Source organism: Podarcis bocagei (genome assembly GCF_964188305.1).
Source record: "Podarcis bocagei genome assembly, chromosome: 2".
NCBI classification, from domain to species: domain Eukaryota; kingdom Metazoa; phylum Chordata; class Lepidosauria; order Squamata; family Lacertidae; genus Podarcis; species Podarcis bocagei.
The window spans coordinates 66717966-66732814 of record NC_138126.1 but is presented as its reverse complement, the minus strand read 5'-3'; the positions used below and the strand labels follow the sequence as shown (position 1 = coordinate 66732814).

At 43.0% G+C, this 14849-nt stretch overlaps 1 protein-coding gene across 3 annotated transcripts in view; it reads right to left on the bottom strand.

The window, feature by feature from the left end:
- FAXDC2 (fatty acid hydroxylase domain containing 2) overlaps positions 1–14849 on the bottom strand; it is a 25674-nt gene extending 10825 nt beyond the window's left edge. Inside the window, exons 1-4 of one of the 3 annotated variants that reach the window (XM_081181138.1) lie at positions 14765–14849; positions 8120–8176; positions 3242–3333; positions 3047–3150 (exon numbers count right to left, since the gene is read on the bottom strand). In XM_081181138.1, the coding sequence (XP_081037264.1) occupies positions 3047–3150; positions 3242–3333; positions 8120–8176; positions 14765–14845 (334 nt within the window). In that variant the 5' untranslated portion in view covers positions 14846–14849. Of the gene's footprint in view, positions 1–3046; positions 3151–3241; positions 3334–3481; positions 3617–8119; positions 8177–14764 lie in introns of those variants that run through there. The other 2 variants (XM_081181139.1, XM_081181140.1) reach the window with 2 other exon arrangements.

Here is a 14849-nt window from a genome sequence, read left to right as displayed (position 1 = left end):
CTGCTGTCCCCGGACCTGATCGCAAGGCGGGCGAGCACTCTTCTCCCCGCTGCCTGCCCCACCACTCCGGGGACAGCAGGGAGACGCGGACTGCTTGCGCTACACCAGAAGCTTGGGGCGCGCTGAGCTCCGCACGCCCCAAGCTTCGGGATTAGTGCAGCGATCCGCTAGCCCTGGGAGAGGCGCCCGGCTCTCCCACGGCTAGCGGAGACCTTGCCGGCACCCAGAAGCTTGGGGCGTGCTGAGCTCCGCACACCCCAAGCTTCGGGATTAGCGCAGCGCACCTGGGGGGGAAATAAATTTTTTCCCCTTTATTTCCCCCCAAAAAAACTAGGTGCGTCTTATGGGCCGGTGCATCTTATGGGGCGAAAAATACGGTATTTATACCCCACCCATAATAATACAGCAACAAAACATCAAAAATTAAAAACTTCCTTAAAAAGGGCTGCCTTTAGATGTCTTCTAAAAGTCAGATAGTTGTTTATTTCCTTGACATCTGATGGGAGGGCGTTCCACAGGGTGGGCACCACTACCAAGAAGGCCCTCTGCCTGGTTCCCGGTAACCTCACTTCTCGCAGTGAGGGAACCACCAGAAGGCCCTCGGTGTCTGGGCTGAACGATGGGGGTGGAGACGCTCCTTCAGGTATGCTGGGCCGAGGCTGTTTAGGGCTTTAAAGGTGAGCACCAACTCTTTGAATTGTGTTCAGAAACATACTGGGAGCCAATGTAGGTCTTTCAGAATCGGTGTTACATGGTCTCGGCGGCCACTCCCAGTCACCAGTCTAGCTGCCGCATTCTGGATTAGTCGTAGTTTCCATGTCACCTTCAAAGGTAGCCCCACGTAGAGCACATTGCAGTAGTCCAAGCGGGAGATAACTAGAGCACATACCACTCTGATGAGACAGTCTGTGGGCAGGCAGGATCTCAGCCTGCATACCAGGTGGAGCTGGTAGACAGCTGTCCTGGGCACAGAATTGATCTGCGCCTCCATGGACAGCTGTGAGTCCAAAATGACTCCCAACTTCCTTCCATGAACGACGAGTGTTATATCAGTAGGCAGAGTACTGTTGTGAGTTTGTAGGGTGTGAGGCACCATAATGTTCCAATAAAATTAGAATTAATGAAGGGTTGGAGAGTTAATCTGTGCCCTGGCCAACCCGCAAAGGAACCCACAAACGGGCTCCGAAGTGAAGAGGGGGAAGTGGCGCGGTGCTGTGAGTCAACTGCTATTTCCGTGGAGCGATTCCTTTGTTTCCTTTCACACTTTAAAGGAACAAATATTGACAAAATATCTCAAAAAAGATATTTTGTTGCAAGAACAAATAGAAGTTCTCCCTCTTGAGGGAGACTGTGAAACTGTAACTAATTCCAGGGAGCTTGCAGCTGTCTCAGATTACAATCGTGGGAAAGGAATTGTGACCTTGTGGGACAATGTTCCAGAAGCTCTGTTGTGTGCTCTCTGTAAAACAAGTGCCCTACTGGAACAGTTAAGTGAGAAGATGGATTTGATGACTAATGCGGCCAGAATTTTTGAACAGACAGTGGGAAACTATGTGGAGCCCACCCAGGAATTAGATCAGGAGTGTGTCCTGACAGAGCAGATGAGAGAAGAGGATGCTGCTGAATCTTGGGAGCCAGAGATGGAAGGAGCTGCGGCCTTGCAGGAACAAGAGTTTTTGGACTTGACAAATGAACTTGGAAAAAACCAGATTTGGAAAGATAAAGTTCGGATTAGTTTGGAAATGGGGGGTTGGATAGACCCCCCTATGCAAGGATGTTTGGACTTTCCGAGTCTGGCAATGGGCCGTGAGATGTTTGGAGCTGTGGGGGCTCTCAATTTTGGAGGGATTCTGAAACATCTTCCTAAATGCCACATGGAGTTGAGTCTGGACTATGGAAAAGGGGCTGATTTGTTGAAAAGGGTCAAAAACATCATCAAGTTGGAGTTCCCACGAGTGAAAGGAGAATATGAAGAAGAGCTGCGGAAGGGACCTGGAAGAGATTTAAGGGCCTTGGATATAAGGTTGCCAGGTTATATGCACTAGATCGATGGGATAAAAAGGACTGACAAAACCCGGGACCAGGAGGAAGGGACGCTGGATGAAGATTGGATTGTTTTTTATTTCTCTTTTTATTAACAGGATGGTTTTATAAAATTGATGAATGTTAGAAAAATGCTGGAATGAAATTATTTGGCTCTAGCATAAATGTTTAAAGAATTAGGCAAGAATATTATGGTTGTGAGAAGTCGGTAAAAATAAGATTTAAGTTTTAAGTTTTTAAGGTTTTTTATAAGATAAGATGAAAATAGATTAAGGTAAAGTAATGACAGAATATTATGAAATATGGAAAGGATTTGCTGCATAATTAATAACCAGGATACAAAAAAAGGGAGGAGGAGGAGGTCTAAGAAAGAAGGTGATGAGACTTGGGGATTTGAGAATGATGGACTTATTTTTGTTTGTCTGCGGGGTAATTTTGTTTTTTGAATGTGGTTTGTTTTTTCTTTGTTTTCTTCTATTTTCTTTTTCTGTTTTGTTTTTTCTTTGTAATCTCAAAAACTTTCAATAAATATCATATTAAAATAATAATAATAATAATCTGTGCCCTGGCCACAGCCCCAAACTTTAAATTAAGTCACTTCACATAACTCTGCATGTTGTGAAGGATAGGAGGAATAAGGACAGTATGTATTACTGGTCAATCAGGACGTTTTGCCTAACTTATGTATCAGCAAGCTTGGGTTCAATGGGGCACACGCCCAATGGTGAACAGATATGACAAGGTATTATATTACAGGAATACTTTTATATTCAAAACCACCCTTATACATAAATAAGAAATGAGCTTATTATTACTATTATAAGTACAGTATTACTATTTCTGCCTTTTCCCCCAATTTGAGACTCAGGCAGCTTACACAGATAAAATAGAACAAGTTAAAAACATAGAAAAGACCATTATTAAAATGGAATTAAATGCTAACAGAATTGAAAGAGCCATTAAAAACACAGACAATAACTGACTTCAGTTCAAAGTGACTCACAAACTATGAAAATCGCCCATTCATTTCTCCCTAGGAGGTGGTAAAAGTTCTCCCACTGAGTCTGCCAGAACAAGCCAGAGGCTCCCCAGAATTTCTCCAGGTGCCTGAAACACAAAAGAGATCCTATGACAGTAGTAGTTGCTGCTTTCCTTTTGGCCAAACCATTATTGAGCTCCAGGGACCGGGTGGACTTACCATGTGACTGAGTTCCTGAAAGCAACAAACATGAGCAGGGCAGGGCCCAGTATAAAGGCAGCGATTTTCATCGAATCCCAGAACTTCCATACCTGAGAATACAAGAAAACACAAGGACATATTCAATGTCAATAAGCCAAAAAATGGAGAGAATGAGAGGCACAGAAAATGGGAATCTAGCAAGTATGAATGTAGTTTAAAGGAGTTATATAAAACCTTGGAAAGGTTGACAGAACTTACACCCCGCTCATCCACTCTCCAAAAAGCTACTGCTCCTTGCCTTGGGGAAAGACAGACTGGAAGCTCTGTAGGTGTTTGCTCTCAACCTCCTTCCATGAACGACGAGTGTTATATCAGTAGGCAGAGTACTGTTGTGAGTTTGTGAGGCACCCTAATTAGAATTAATGAAGGGTTGGAGAGTCAGTCTGTGGTTTGGATGCAGCTCATGTTGATTATTAGGTAAGCAAAGCCTGGTGATAACCTGGAGATGAATCATTAATCCAGGCCCATAAAGTGCAAGGCCATGGCTAGAGCCCCGCCCTGAGCCCTGGGTTAGCCAGAAAGACAGTGCCAGAGTGGGGAGGGGGTAGGTTCACGATTGCTGTGGGCAACAATGCACCGTATTTTTCACTCCATAAGACGCACCCAACCATAAGACGCACCTAGTTTTTAGAGGAGCAAAACAAGAAAAAAAAATTCTGAACGAAACAGTGGATGTATGATTTTTGTGGTTCATGCTGTGGCCACAGACATGATATGTGATTTGACAGTGAGTTTGGGGTAGCCCAATGCAAAAATCCTGAGAATCGATGTGGATCCGTGCTTTGTAACCACGTTTTTGCGCCATTGCGACCCCACGAAACAGTGGATGCATGTTTTTTTTGGGGTGCAGGCTGTAGCCATGGACATGCTATGTGATTTGATGGTTAATTTGGGGGTGACCCAATGCAAAAATCCTGAGGATCCATGTGCTTTTACCTCCCCGCTTCCAGGCAGCCTCCTTTATCGCTAGCGTCCCTTATCTCTCTCCTGATCGCTTGCTGATCAGCTGCTCAGTGGCTTCGTTTCAACACCCCCTTCCCTCTTGTTTGCCCTAGCATCTTTTCCTTAGCTGGAACAGTTTCATCCTCCTCCTTTTCTTCTAATTTCTCTTCTCATTGCTTGTTTTAGTACAGTGGTACCTCAGGTTACATACGCTTCAGGTTACATGCGCTTCAGGTTACAGACTCCGCTAACCCAGAAATAGTACCTCAGGTTAAGAACTTTGCTACAGGATGAGAACAGAAATTGTGCTCTGGCGGCACGGCAGCAGCAGGAGGCCCCATTAGCTAAAGTGGTGCTTCAGGTTAAGAACAGTTTCAGGTTAAGAACGGACCTCTGGAACGAATTAAATATGTAACCAGAGGTACCACTGTATTCCTGTCTCCTCTCCTTGCAAGTTTGCTGTCTTTACCTCCCCTCTCACAGGCAGCCTCCTTTCTCGCTAGAGTCCCTTATCTCTCTGCCGATCAGCTGCTCAGCGGCTTTGTTTCAACACCCCCTTCCCTCTTTCTTAAAAAAAAGAGAAAAAGGCATGATCTGCTTTTCGCCCCGGGCAATTCAGCTGCAGGGACCACACACTCGCTCCATAAGGTGCACAGACATTTCCCCTTACTTTTTAGAGGAAAAAAGTGTGTCTTATGGAGCACAAAATACGGTAAGCTAAAGAAAAAACGGTTGTGCTTTGCAGGGAGTTTCCAAGCTGTAGAAAGGGGAATCAGAGCAATGTGGGATGACAGTTTGAATCCAAGCAGCAGCCATGGAAGAAACGGAACCCGCTTGGAGGGTAATTTTTTTACCTCCCAATGTAGGCTCAGGTATGTATATATGTGCAAATATACCATATATTATAAAGACACCACAGTCCCCATGGTGCCTCAGTTCCTAAGGAAACTCAGGCCCTGGGTTAAGTGCCTGGACCCCTGGAATCTCACACTGCTGTAGAGACTGGGGTGGTGTGTCACAGGATTGTTCTGAAATGTTGATGAGAAATTATTAGCATTGATCTGCTGGAATAAGCAGTGGACTTTAACACCAATTCTATTGGGGCTTCCGGGTTGGCGCCATCGCCGAATGGCGGACTCCCTCCGAGCTCCGGAGGGAGTCTGCTCGGCAGGGGCTGGGTCCTACCACGCCGGCGACGCGGGGACCCTTAAAAACCACGGAGCCCGTGGACATGGGTGACTCGGCTGGCACTGTTAGCGCCCTCCCGACTCGTGAAGGAGCCTTTTTAAAGGCTACGGATCGGGTGCCGGGGAGTGGCGTGGTGCTGTGAGTCCTCTGCTTTCCCTGCCGAGTGAAGCCGCATGCCATTCGACGGAGAGCGCTGACTTCTTCTATTGAAAATTCGGATTATAAACAACAACCCGTGAGTAATTTGGAAACTGGGTTTAAAAGGAGAAAAAAAGAATTTTTTTTTTCGGATTCGGCACGAGCGGGGGAGATCCAAAAAGGAAGTCAGTCCCCCCCCATTGTAAACATTCTAAAACAAGGATTGGGTAACCAAGGTCGAGAGAGAAGCGTATTTTTGATAAAAATTATTAATATTCCACGATGGGAAATTATAAGAACTGTGCTGGAGGAGAAGAGTGGAGGGTGAGAAGGAAAATGTACCCCCCCCCCAGGGAACCGGGGCGATTCGTGAGAGAGCCTGGTGAAGAGAGACAGAGACTTTGACAGCTGTCAAAGTAGCTGTCAAAGTTGGAGAATATAAAGAGGACTTTGCCATGAGGACCTTGCTGGTTAATTTTGCTACAATTTGCTACAATTTGGATATAAACTGTTGAAAATAAGGAACAACTATTTGACTTTTGGATCAGAGGAAACAAAGTTACTACAATCCCCCTAGAGGGGTTTCGGGACACTACAAGAACGGTCGTAAGAGGAAAAATACTCTTGGAATCACACAGGACTTGTTATCTCCTGGGAAAGCTGCAAAACCGAAACAGTATTTCGTCTACAGAGGTGTTTATATTAAAGGAGACAATAGAATTTTCTATTGAAGAAAGGAAGGGACTGGACGTAAGTTTTTGTTCCTGAACAACAATAACCTCTGTAGAGGTACCAAATTTCTGAATTAGAACGTTTTAGCAGCGGAACAGGACAAGAAACTTGAGAAAGAGAGCAAAAAGAACAAAGGACTGATTACGACTTGGAAAGAACAATGGGGGGGAGCTATAAAGACCAAGGAAACTAAAGGCCATTTGGGGGCCTCTTTTAGACTGGATGTTTGAAGTTAAATATCATTAAAATTAAAAAAAAAAACCAAAAACCGGCAAGGTGGAACTGGGGAAAAATCTGGCCATGGATTTGAGATCTCCAGGCTGACAATAGACAGACTGATGGATATGGGGAATTCAAACCGGGGAAGGGGGGGGGGAGATTTGGAATCCAAAGGCTGTGTAACTATTTTTCGAATATTTTTATATCTTTCATCTTCTATATCTTTCTATAGCTTCTGGTATATCACTTTATTTTGATTGGACATGTTTATTAAAAAAGGGAATTCGTGGAAGGAAACTGGGGTGGACCTTGGGGAAAATTTTTTTTTCTTTCTGTTAATGATGAGGGATGGTGGAAAGACTGTATAATTTAAATTGAATAGTGGGTTAAACAAATTAAGCTTTAAATTGGGAGTAAGAGCTTGTAGAACCAAATTAATGAAAGGGGAATACAGTTGGGAGGGGGATGGGGGAGTCCCAGAAAGCTGGCAATGAAAGTAAGGTTTTAAGTGTACTTTATCTTTCTTTTTTCTTTGTATTTCTATCTTTTGTGTTTTGGAAACTTTAATAAATATGATTTTAAAAAAATAATAATAACACCAATTCTATTGACCGGTGAAGGTGACACCCAAATTTAGTTTAGCTTCCATTTCGTCAATCACACCCCCCCACACACACACACCATAATTAAAAGGGTTAACTACAGGGCTTGAACTAATCTCCACTGTTATTCAATATCTATATGAAGACACTGGGAATGGTTATTAGGAATCTTGCAGGGAGGTGCCCTCAGAATGCAAATGACAAGCTGCTCTATCTCTCCACAGCATCTTAATCTGAACAGAATGTAGTTTCTGAGTAAAACAAGCTGAGCTTGAATCCTGTAAAGACAGAGGCACTGTGGGTAATCGTTTCCACGTCCAAGAAATTGGTCAACTGCCTACCTACCCTGGATGGGGTTGCAATGCCCCTGAAAGAGCAGATTCACAGTTTGGAGGGGGAGCTTCTGGATCCAACTCCAGAAGGTAGTTGGATCATTGGAGGTAGCCTCAGTGGCTAGAAGTGCCTTTTACCAACTGAAAATGGTACAACAGCCATGACCATTCCTGAACTGGGAAACTTGGCCACAGTAGTTTATGCATTGGATAGTTCAAGACTGGATTACTGTAATGTGTTGTATGTGGGGATTCCCTGGCACTTCCATTTAGTGCATGTTATTGTTTTATTCTGTTTGTAAATCTCTTTGAGGTTTTTAAATATATATACAATCAAGCATTAGATACATTTTATGAAATAAATGAAAATAATGGAAAGCTATCTTGCTCTCCCTGCCCAAATCCAGGCCTGCACGCCCCAAAGGAACTGTTACTGTGTATTTCAATTCTGTATTGATTTTGTAGTTGTACACCAGTTATATTTTGGGATATAAGTGGTATATAAAAATGAATAAAGAAAAATAATGCAGCGAATTCCAAAGGAAGCATCAGGAGGGCACTCTGAGCGCATTCCAAAATTCCTTTGTAGCTATGGATTGAATTCTCTGCTTTTGGAATTCGGCACCTTTCCCTATCAACTTTAAAACTGTACCACTGAAAGCTGTGGGAGTGGTACCTTTTACCTGTCTCTGATGTCCTCGAGAGCTAGGTTCCCAGCATGTAGCACCTTCCTTCATCATCTGAAATGCAAATCAATACACAAAATTAAACTGAAACTGGGATTGAAGATGAGGGTTCATGACTTATAATCTGATTGTGCCAGTCAAGGCCATGGGAAAAGCCTATACAGTGGTACCTCGGGTTACAAACACTGCGGGTTATAGACTCCGCTAACCCAGAAATAGTACCTCGGGTTAAGAACTTTGCTTTAGGATGAGAACAGAAATCATGCTCCGGCGGCGTGGCAGCAGCAGGAGGCCCCATTAGCTAAAGTGGTGCTTCAGGTTAAGAACAGTTTCAGGTTAAGAACGGACCTCCGGAACGAATTAAGTTCATAACCAGAGGTACCACTGTACTCATCCAGCGGCCTCGTGGATTGCTGACACCTGGGGCGGTCTCACCCCCCCTGTAGACTGGGCAGCTGGGGTTGGGGTGCGGACTGCCAGGGTTCCTTGCCTGTCATGGGGACACCTGATTGCACCCCTTAAAAAATGTTGGCTCGGGGCCATGGCCCCAATGCCTCTCCCACACTACGCCTCTGTAATTATTGAAACGATGCCAATCTTCAATGAGTACACAAACCCATCCTCGTCCTCATAAACAGAACACGTCTTGAGAATTCTCTTTCAAAATCTATTCTCAGATTATGGGAGTTGCCTAATTGCTTAAAGCAACTTCTTACACAACGCTCCACAAGAGTTTTGAAGGAAAGCCATTCTTGCTCTGTTACTGGCATTCATGCCAGTTTTGCCTACCAGGTGCCTGTGGGAAGCCAGTAAGCAGGATACGAGTACTATAGCCCTCTGCTGCTCACGATCCCCAGCAACCAGTGTTAGAAATTAGCCAGGCGTGTTTTGCAACTGGCAAGTGTCGAATTGTGACCACATGGAGATCTCTGGATACCAGGTTGGTGACTGACATCTCTATCTGGCTGGCCCCTCCAGTCGGCAGGTAAGCAGAAGCATTTATTTATTGCATATATAGCCCACTTTTTTCTCTAAGGTGTACATGGTTCGCCCCCCCTCCTCAGTTAATACCTACAACAACCCCTGTGAGGTAGGTTAAGAGGCTGTGGCTGGCCAAGGTCGCCCGGTGAAGTTTATGACTGAGTGGGGATTTGAAACCTGATTCCCCGCCCAAGTCCTAGACCAACATTCTAATCACTACACCATATGGGCTTCCCAGAGTACTTCTACTGTTCCGCCAGGCCTTTGGGCAGGATGCAGTTTGGCGTGCTTTTCTTTGTATAAAACAAGCCCGAAGGAGGCCCCTAACCAGCTCACAGGTCCTTGTATGATCAGTGAAAACAGTTGGTCCTGGCAAAGTATTAACCACTCTCAACTCCAACCTGACAATTGCCACCTGCCCAGATTTTAACTTGTCTGAATTAATTTTAATATGTATTTTAATTAATTGATGTCTGTTTTTATGCATATTGTGTTGTTTTTATGATGTTAGCCGCTCTGAGCCTGGCCTCAGATACAAATAAAAATTATTACTATTTTATTATAGGGCAGCTATATAAATTAAGTAGGTAAATAAATATGGGGAAAGGACAATGTCCCTTAGAGAAGGATCTGAACTATTCCCCTTAAAGCTTGAATTAGTTTTTATTCTGCATTGATGTTTTATTGTGTTGTAAACCACTTTGAGATTTTTTTTTAGATCAATAAATAAACAAAGTGGTATAGATGATGATGATCATCATCATCACCACCACCACCACCACCACTACTGCTAAACAGGTGCCTAGATATTCTGTTGTGGCGACTGTAACCTAGGTGTAAGTTGCCATTTGGTGATTAGCTTATATATCTGAGTTTCTAACACTGTTCACACCTATTCTGTGTCAGTGCCATTGGGGAGAGAAAAAATATTGGACATCTCTCAACATACAAGAAGAAGAAGAAGAGTTTGGATTTGATATCCTGCTTTATCACTACCTGAAGGAGTCTCAAAGCAGCTAACATTCTCCTTTCCCTTCCTCCCCCACAACAAAAACTCTTTGAGGTGAATGGGGCTGAGAGACTTCAGAGAAGTGTGACTAGCCCAAGGTCACCCAGCAGCTGCATCTGTAGGAGCAGAGACGCGAACCCGGTTCCCCAGATTAAGAATCTACCGCTCTTAACCACTACACCACACTGGCTCTCGACCATCCCTTAGCATTACACAACAGCCTTCTAGGCAAAACTATAGCAGTTTTCACAAAGAACAAATTCATATGTATGTTTCCCCACTTCTGCTATTGTCTCAGATGCCCATTATTGATTCATAAACACATGCACACCCAAGGTTCTCCTATGACTCTTCCTATATACAGCCGTACCTTGGAAGTCGAACGGAATCCGTTCCGCAAGTCCATTTGACTTCCAAAACGTTCGAAAACTAAATTGCAGCTTCTGATTGGCTGCAGGAATCCAAGGTCCAAGGTATACCTGTACTTAAGAACGTGGGTTAGACAACATGAACATTTGAGCATGAATGGTGGACGCCAGTGATGTTATTTTGAAGATATGGGGGTAGTTTATTTTGTGAACGTGCTTTATATTCTCTCTGAATCCTGAACCTTTTGCAGTCCCCTCTGTGTCAACGGAATTTCAAGGACAAAGCAGAGAGCAAAATCAGGTGCATTTTCAAAGGACCAAAGAGAATATATTATTTCCAGAATATATTATTTCATAACACAAACAATCTGGATGTTGTTCAACTAAGTTTTCCTCAGAGTAGACCCATTAAAATTTATATCATTATAAGATCACCCTGGAGAATAAGTGGTTGGCCTAGAAGGCATAGATGTCTGGTCTGATCTTTAGTACACTTTCAGAATACAGAACACGGATTTTCAAAGGACCTCATCTGACATGCCCCTAGATCAGGTGACAGCCAGGTGTTGGCAATCCTGACAGAAATACAAGGTCAGGGAAAAGTGCAACTGTAGCACCCTGCTTGTGGTTAACGCTTAGCTGGAATGAAATATTCAACGCAGCAATAGAGAAATTAAAATAATTATTTATTTGTCAGACAAATAAATGAGAGGCACAGTGGTATATGGTTACCAAGCTCTGGCCTGGCCTCCTGCCATTATGGCCAGCCCTTATATTCCCTTAATCCAGCCCCCTTTGCTCCTCCTGTGGCTGCCTCTGTCCAATCAGCCTGGTTGGATTTCCTATTGGCTGATTGCTATATCCAATCCTAAAAGATACACCCATATCCTCCTGTCCTTATATGGAACACAAAGAGCTATATATTGTTACATCTATAAATGACAAATAAGTAGTAATATATCTTACATGTGTCTCAACAAGGAATCTTAATTACCAGCTCACCTCTTGCCCTCCTTGCCCTATTGCCTTCTAAAACAAATGGTTAATCTTAAATTTTTATCTTAAACATATGTCAAGGATCTTGAGTTTCACATCAACATTGAAAGATCTCCTTCATTTGAAGGTTTCCAAACAAATGTCTGACAGCCAATATATCAGGACAGCTTGGATGGCGTCTTCCTGTCTAGCAAGAGGGCTGGGCTGGTGGCTGACTTAATTCCAGGATAAAATACAACTCTTTACAACTATATGAAATCTAGCATTTCTTAAATCCTTTGCATAATTACATCTATGCCAATACACTTAATACACAACACAGGTAGCCTCTTAAAAAGGATAAGGTCTTTGTAAAAAGGAACTCAGTTTAAAACAGTTTCAGAAGAAACCTCTTTAGTTTACATCCCCCCCTTCAGCCAGCTGCTTCAGCCAGCTGCTTTTCCCATTATCTTTTCCCAACATTTATTGCCCTCAAACTCTCTCAGTTTAAGAAAGAAACAGCTTTAAAAGACTTCCCAAAATTTCTGCCAGCTAGATGCTTCTCCATTTGGTCTTGGCCTTTTTAACCTTGGAAAGAAGATCTGGCTCATTTTACTGGGAGGCACATTGGCATTATTTTACTATTTACTCATTCCTAATCATGTTTATCTCTGCCTTTTTTTATCTTCTGTAACATGTAAGGTCAGTGTCCTTACTCAGTCTGTAATTTCAGCTTTTACGACTTTGAGAATTGCTTTCTGCTATCAATCAAAAGGGGCCCCTTGTCTAAGAGGAAAACACTGTCAAGGTTCTCTAAGCAGCAGGTCTTGTGCCTGGCATGAAACTTTTGAAAGTCTAAGCTCTCTCTTTAATATACAAGTCCTGATCAAACATTAATAAAATGCAGGCTTATGCCTGATGCCTCACAACCTGCCTGGTTTCTGTGCTGGACCAAAAACTGTCCGAGAGAACCCCGAAGGCCTATAAAGTGACAATTGACTTGTTTTCTTCTGAACTTTGTGCTCTGTTTGCTGACTCATATCTTCTGAGCCAAAAGGCTTTTCACTAGAAAGAAAACTTTAAAAAGGGAAAGGAGAAACTGCTCTGGTATGGACACATCTGCTAAAACATACTCAATTACATAGAATAGGCCTAATCTTCCTGCTGAAGTAAGGCTTTTTTTCTTGATTAAAAAAGACCTTTTACCTCATTTTCCATAAGTCCCTTTGCCCATTATACTGCCTTTATCAATGCAGATTGTATTAATGTGCTCTCTGTAAATATAGATATGTTATCTCTGAAAGAAGATAAGCTAAGATGTTTGTTTTAAGAATGTGCATACTTAGCAAAAAATAAAATAAACCTGGGAGTTTACGTTTTCTACCTGATCCCTTCATTAATTTCTCTAAGAGTCAAGGATAAATTCCTGTTTGGGCCTCATTCAAGTCATTCATTAAGGCAGTATTTCTGGGCTATCACATTTCCTCAAGTATTCAAACAGCGCTGATATATGTTATGATAACATTGTATGTTAATGCAGATTCAGCCACAGCTTGACACCTCCACCCAACACCTCCATTCCATGCTGCAGAGTCAAAAACACTCATGGAATAATGCATCTCACATCATTTGCGACTTGTGGCAATGCCTCTCCTGCCTTTCCAGTGCCGTTTTATGAACTGTTTAAAGGTTTATTTTCCCACTGGACCATTCAGCCGTGCGCCCCCTCCAGACTGGTGTTTATTCTGCAACATGCTCTTTTTGTCACTAAACGAGAGCGTTAGTGGTGGATTTAATCTGCTTTACAGTATTAGTTTTGTGATGTTTCGCCAAGGCTGTTGCCCAGAGGGGCTATAGGAAAACCAAAGGCAAGGGGAAAATAAACTAGAACATTTTGTGGTAGTAAAACGTTATGGGATTTTAGCCAGAAGTTGCAGGATATGCAATGACTGGACAGTGTAACAGCCCCCAAACCTTTAACGTTGTATTTTATTGGGTTCTTTATGTCTCTGAAAGCTGAACAGTCCAAAACTCAGATTAAAAACAATAGCTAATGACCAGTGAAACGATCACAAAAACACTGAATGAACAGGGTTAAAAGAAAAAAAAGACACGATACAGACAAAGCCATATAGGGATAGGATTCTAGAAATTTGGGAGCACCAATGAAGAGACAGTTTCTCATACACATCAGTCTGATGAACCCTGGTTAGTGGGCTAGAGAGCGAGACGAACCCTGGTTGGTGGGCTAGAGAGGACGAGATGGTTGGACAGCGTTCTCGAAGCTACAAACATGAGCCTAACCAAACTGCAGTAGGCAGCGGAAGACAGGAGTGCCTGGTGTGCTCTGGTCCATGAGGTCACGAAGAGTTGGACAGGACTAAACAAGAACAACAAGATCAAAACGCTTGGTCCCCACAAGCATCTTTGGAATGCTGCCTCTAGCTGGAGGCTATCACAACTAGTAACTGCAATATTCTGCACAATTTAATCTACAGTAATCGCCTTTTAAATCTTTCTTAATTTGCTAACATTGTTTAGAAAGAAATGCCACAGTTTAACCACCCAGTCTGTCAGCTTTCCTAACCAACAGCACATCCTTTTTATCTGGATTAAGATTCAGCTTGCTCCCCTTATCCATCTCAAAAGTGCCTCCCTGGGACTAGCAAATGGAATTCTGTATCATTTGCATACTGGTGTCACTGCAGCCTAAGCCTCCTAATGACCTCCCCCAAGGATGTCAGGTAGGTGTTGAAAAGCATAGGGGACAATATAATATCTCCTCCTATCTTCTCCATCGTTCGAGAAAGAACTAGAGTCACTATAATACTGTTAGTTTAAGGTGGAGTAAGTATTCTGACTTTCAAGCTGCAAAGAAATTTTCCAAACTGTCATTAAAAATATACTCTGCCTCCTTCCCCCCCGAATGTCCCAGCTCAGTTGACAGAAACTCTGAGAACTTACTGTTTTACAGGAAACTGCCACGGGGATAATAGTCATTCCCTAATACAAGCCTCAGTGAAATGAATGAGAGATCTAAGTAGGCAGTTTGTACTGGAAAACTGCGGGTTTACTCAAAACCAACTCCCACTGAGTTCAGTGTTACTTACTTCCAAGGAAATAATTATAGGACTGCAGTCGTAACACCTGTCACTAGTTACAAATCTGCAAAAGTTGAATTATCCCAGTTTCTCTCTCTCAAAGCAACGCAGCTACTATTCTTAAAATAAATTTAGGTACTCCAGAGTGAAAACAACTGTTTTAATTGTGCTTTCTCCGTTCCAATTTCTTGCTTCCCTAGCTATTTACCTGACCAACCTGCGCTCGCCAACTGCTCCGGCAAGTATTTCTGCCTTCTGTCTCGTCTGTTGTTGTTGCTGGTAGCTGCATTCAG